The following is a 6000-nucleotide window of genomic DNA, read 5'->3' on the forward strand; positions in this document are numbered from 1 at the left end:
TTCTACGTAATTATTCATTCCTCTCTGATAGTTTCAAGAATATGCTTTGGTCCCGAAGTACATCTATAGGTTGCTATTTCAAAAGTAGATAACTGTACAATAGGAGAACTACAGGCAGGTAAAAATAAAGTGCTCTGTTGTGGCTGTTGGGAGATATCTTGCCTGACACTTTTTTCGGTATCTTCACAGTTGCCAGACTTACGCTCCTCAGATGGAAAACAAGAGAGCAGCATCGCATTGGTGTGTCGCCTCATAAATCACACTTCAGGAAGGCAGAGGGTAAGTGATCAGTGGACAGACCCATGTGTGAGTGTTTCCTTTTTCACCACCCAGTGCATGCTGTTACAATTCTCTATCAGTGAATTGTCTTTAAATCTTCTGCAAACTTTTATACCCTCCCCCCAAATGATCAAATCTCTAAACTATTGCTTTCTCATTTTGAAAATGCCATTAAGCTCTAAGGGGAAAATCTACTTTTCATGCAGCGCAGAGCGACAAGCAAAGTTACTGTGGTGTGTTGCGTGGAAGGGAGAGAGCTGGACAGTGTCACATCTACACAGATAGTGCACTGCTGCCATTTCCCCAAGTTCTTGTTCTCCTTAAGGTTGCCTAGCGCCATGCAGAAACTTTTGTACCAGAAGGTTTTGTACCGAAATGATAACCCTCCAGTACAAATTACTTTGCTTAGACTTACTTTTAAACTTTGCCACTTTGTGCATGTTCTTTATACACATGCAATGAGCGAACAGTTTGGAGAAAAAAGTATTTCTCCTACTTTGTGCCTTTCTCATGGAGGCATTCTTTTAGTGTAAACCCCTGTCTACCTCTGTTAGTAGATGGGGCTCTGTGTTAATCTCCTTGGGTAATTACATGGGAACGCCCATGTACCACCCATGGAACACCCCTTGACATAAAGTAAAGCAAAGTAACACAAACAGCTACTTTGCGATATTCTTAGTCAACCTTCCTCACAAATAAACGTTTGCACTGAAAATTGAAAACTTTATCAAGACTTTGCACCGGTGCTCATCTCTTTTTGTGACTTTGCACCAACACAAAGCCTTGATAAATCTGACCCTACATTCTTATTTTATCTAACTCAGACCGATGTCGTCTCCATCCACCTAGCCCTTGATAACCACTTAATGCTGACACCATGATTCTTGACAAACTTTTATGTTTATTTGTTTAGTTAAGCACTCACTTCATGTCAACTGTTTCTAGGCTTCCGCAAGACACATGTTGTATGGGGATGACTGTTATTGCATGACATTCTTATTGTTTCTAATTGTATTGATAAGTGGTTGTGCAAGCAATAATTTGATCAAGGTTAGTTTTGATTCCTGAAGGTCAGGTTACTAGTAGGATTATTAGTGTGTGGGCTGAGGATATTGAAAAATTGAAAGCCAGTGACTCTGAAGTGTGTTCTACAATTGGCTCCAGTAACCACTAAAAGGTTGATTGCTTTGAATCTTAGATGGTAAGCTGGTGGTGTATGATTTTATTCTGTAGGTATAAGGGTGTTGAACCTTAACCCTTTCCTTGCTGCCGTCGGCCATTGGCCGACGGCAGCACTACCTTCCCAGTGCTGCCGTCGGCCAATGGCCGACGCGGCCCCGCTCGCGCACGGAAACGCCTGCACCGCGGCGGAATTACCGCCTCGGTTAACGGGTTAAAGGCAGTTGAAGGTTAGGCAAAGTGAGAATATTTTATTGAGGCGTGATTGGTCTATGCTTTTGTATGTGGAAAAAAGTGTGAATTGTAAACGTTGAACGGCAAGTTTCCGTTTTTCATAGTACTTTGGTTTGGCAGGGGGAGTGATGTACAGGAAATAGCCGTAGTCACATTTACTGATGTTTCTATCTCCAGAGGTGGTATTTTTTGGGATGAGAGGCAAGATTTTTTTGAGGAGTTATATTTAGTAGAAAGTGGTATTGACCACTGCTTCTGTCAGTTGAGACTGGGGTTTGTGGCTATATAAAGACTATGACCTGACTTTGGTTTTCATGGAAAAATGTCTCCAAAGAAGGTTGGGAATCAGAGTGCCAGTATTTTGTAAGGGAGATGTGGTGTCTCAGCACCAGGATTTCTGTTTTGGAGCCAGGGAGTGTCAGGCTGCTCGGAGTCATCCACATCTCTATTGCTTTGAGGTCTTCTGTCACATTCATGAGTTGCTTCCTGTGACCTGCAAATAAATCTACAAGTCATCATCTTAGGAGTGGAAGGTAAGGCTGTGTCTTTTAGGTCAGAATGAAGGATGATGCAGTACTCTTCATGTGACCTCGCAGTGTGGGAGATTTCAAAGAAATGGAGCGGAGTGGTCAATGATGTGTGCAACAGATAGTCTAGGGAGATGAGACAGAGTGGTTGAAAAGCATCATCTTGCTTAGGAAGCCTTAGCTGAATCTCACAAGCTGACCCAGATATCCACTGGTGCAGTTTCTGTTCCATGTTTTAAGCAGATTTATTGTAATGGAAAAATGAATCCCTGTTCATTTTAAATAATGGGAAAGGTTGTCCGTTTTTGCCCTCATATTTTGTGGCAGAGGGTGTTGCATTAACGAGCCCCCGGTTACTGAATGAGTCTTAATTTTCCTTGTTAGTGTGATTGCTTATGAATTATGTAAGATAATATCGCTCTTGCATCAGAATGATCATTTCTGAAGGTGAAAAATCAATGGAAAGAGTTGTAAACACTAAACACCGAAGGAAAACATGCAATTGCTTCTGAGTGGGGCTTTCATTGCCTGTAAGGAAAAATGCCATTCTACAGTGGTTCATTAGTGCCTAGGGTGTTATAAGTTTCAGTGTGAGCATATAATTGGTTGGTGATAGCTTGTCCAGCAATGGTATCTTCCATCCCTTTAATTTCCAACTACTGGCCTACCCACATGGCTGGGTCCAGGTTGGGGTGGTGTGGTGACCAAAATAACGATCGATTTAACAAAGATCTTTGTGACTGGGGGTGAATGTTTGCATTGTTCAGCATTCCATCCATCATTTGTTCCTTTTGCCAGTGGAGAAGTGTGGCTCAATGGCTAGAGCGGCAGACCTTGATGCAGAGCTCTGGCCCGGGACAAGGGTTCGATTCCCGCCTCGGCGGGTCTCGGGCTCAAAATTTCCTCGGACCTTATATTCTCGCCTCAGTGCCTGTTCTAATCATGGGTCCCACGCTGCAACTCTGGGCAATAGCTTGCTTAATCTCCACAACGGCCCCAACAGCGCTGGGACGCCTGGTTTCACCATGGGGGTGCCCAGGAGTGGACACTTCACAGGGAAAAACCAGGAAGGGTTCCTACAGCGGTATGAGTACAGCGCCTAGATGCCCTGGTGGTGAGTCGTGCGCTATATAAGTACCAACAGCCAGATTCATCATTGTCCTGTTTTGCGAGTCCTTAATAGCGATTATTAAGGAATCGCTATTAAGGACTTGCAAAACCGATTCATGTAGGAATCGCAAAATAAATTGCGATTCCTACAGCTTCCTTATTTGCGATTAGCAAATTGCTAATCGCAAATAAGGATGCGAATTCAAGGGTGCCGGGGGTGTCCAAGGACACCCTGTAGCACCCCTGAAATGTGAATTTACACTGATGATGTGCACACACATGTCCAAAGGACATGTGTGTGTGTAACATGCAACTTAGAAAAATGCATTTAAATGCATTTTTCTAAGTTTTCGCTATTTACACCGAGGTTTGACTTCGTGGTAAATAGCGGTCCTAAATTGCGAATTCGCAATTTTTAAATGTTTCATGAATAGCATTTAAGGAATCTCTAATACAGATTCCTTAAATGCTAATTCTCGCAAATTTGCGAATTCTTTATTAGCGATTTTTGCATTTGGGATGATGAATCCCAAATGCAAAAATTGCACTAGCAAAGGGCCAGATTCTCCGAATCTTGCCCTTTTGCGAGCGCATTTCGCTTGATGAATCTGGCTGTAAGTTATTATTATACCCAATTAAGCAGTCTTAGGAATGCTTATGTGCTAGAAACTCAACTGGCATTGCACAGGTTTACTTCACTACATACAATCTAAAGTGGGTTCTGGAAACAAAATGGTAACAGAGAGTCTACGGGAGTTTACAATTCTTCTGCAGCTTATACAGAGCAAACTGGGGAGACTAGAAAAAAGAGAAAGTGATGTTTGGGGTGGGTAACATGCTTATTGACAGGGGCACAATACTTTGACTGAGTGTTTCCCTCATTCTCTTTTTTGTGTCTTCACAGCACTCACTGTGGCACGGCACATCGGGCATGTTTCAGAGGAGCAGCCCTATACTTTTAAACCAGATCTGTTACGTTTCTGAGAGAGAAAGGGTAAGCATCAGGGAATATCAATGGAGGGGTGTGAGCCATATGGTTGAGTATTTATTTGACCCCCACATGCATGGTTTGTTGTTGTCCTTCAAAATGGGTGTCCACTATCCATCCGCATCTTACACTGCCTGCCCCTCCCCCTACATAACTGATGTTTCTAATCTCTCAACTAAAATGGCTCCATGACAATCCTGTTACCCCAATGACATCTCCTCCATCCTTCCAAGCCCTGTGTATTTAGCTGATCTTTACATCAGTTCTCGCCTTCCAGTAGCCACTTCTTCCACATAATCCCACATGATAGACAGATTTATTGACTTTGCAGGTTATGCTGAGGTTTTTGTCCATATTACAGATGGATGCTGAAACCTTATTTTACATATGTATTGTTTATACATCATTTAAAAAGCACCAGAGAAAGTTCAACTAATCTTAATCCATAATTGCCTTTTTGGAAAAAAAAACTATTTTTACACTATCTGTGATACTACTGTTATAAACTATTGAGCAAAATGGCTTTGTCTCAAACATACTGCGATAATTTCCATTAAAAAAGCTGTGAGAACATATGATCTTTACAAAGAGAAAAATTGTGTGGAATCAGTTTTGACTAGTGCAAATTTCTGTGGCATGGCACTGAGTCTTTAGCACTTTCTGAAATTAGAAAAGTAAGCTGCTGAATCGTGAGGTCGGGTATCTCCGCCCATCCCAAACCTTTCAGGCCCTTCACACCCTGCCATTTCCTTGTAACTACCAAGAATCCTTGGTTCAGGCTTGACTAGCTACTCCAGAACAGGGCTTAGTCTTTGACTTCTGGGAAGCGTATTCCTGGTTTTATGTGGATAAACAAGAACTACAAATCCCAGAGTGGAAAGTCAAAACCCACACCATTGCAGTTAGTTATGCATGGATCTGGGAAACTTGTCAAGGAGCTCGGAAACCTGGGGAGCTCAGCTATGCAGGGCCTACACTGTAATAGCATAAACATTGGTCCTGAGTTATTGTGCAACTGAGCACTTCATAACAATCATAAGAATTCAGGACAAATTTTAACACTTATCCTGTTTTTTACTTGTGCTGGAGGTGTACTGCAAGCCACATTAGTTATAATACCTGTATGTATTGAAACTTAGATAATGTAATTGTTCAATGCAGTTTATGAATCACTATTGCTGTTTGGTCATGAGTAGCTTATGTTTAGGGTTCAAGTTACCTATAAATGTAAAAATGTTTTCCATTTTTCTTTAACTCCCAACTGAAATGTATATTTATATATGTGTATCTCTTTCTTTTCCAGGCAACACAGCCTTTTCTCCCCAAACTAGTCAACTTCTTGAAAAAGAATGCTACACAGATAACTAACACTATTGCCAATATTCTTTTCAGATAATAAAAATAAGACTGCCAAGTGCATATTGTAAAATAGGAAAGAATGTCAAGGACCTTATTGAAAAATAAAATAGTTTGTTGCTGTCTACATGTGATTTGTGCAGCAGATTCAATTTGGTGTATGACTTCATCTTGTGTCTTGTTGCCCACCCTAGCTGTGCACTGTACATACACTTACTGACAAAGTATTTGAATAACAGAGGAAGTTGATGAAAATTATTTATGCTTTTGAAGAACACTTTTGGTTAAACTATTGTTCCTGATATTTTCCAGATCAGTAAGTGGAAT

At 41.3% G+C, this 6000-nt stretch overlaps 1 protein-coding gene across 1 annotated transcript in view; it reads left to right on the forward strand.

Moving 5' to 3' along the window:
- The window catches only part of LOC147708717 (uncharacterized), a 251977-nt gene extending 246264 nt beyond the window's left edge, over positions 1 to 5713 (forward strand). The window contains exons 20-22 of the mRNA XM_086925766.1: positions 190 to 279; positions 4234 to 4323; positions 5621 to 5713. Of these exons, the coding sequence (XP_086781892.1) occupies positions 190 to 279; positions 4234 to 4323; positions 5621 to 5713 (273 nt within the window). The remainder of the gene's footprint in view (positions 1 to 189; positions 280 to 4233; positions 4324 to 5620) is intronic.
- The last annotated feature ends 287 nt before the right edge of the window (positions 5714 to 6000 follow it).

This window comes from Lissotriton vulgaris, chromosome 6 (assembly GCF_964263255.1).
Source record: "Lissotriton vulgaris chromosome 6, aLisVul1.2, whole genome shotgun sequence".
NCBI lineage: Eukaryota > Metazoa > Chordata > Amphibia > Caudata > Salamandridae > Lissotriton > Lissotriton vulgaris.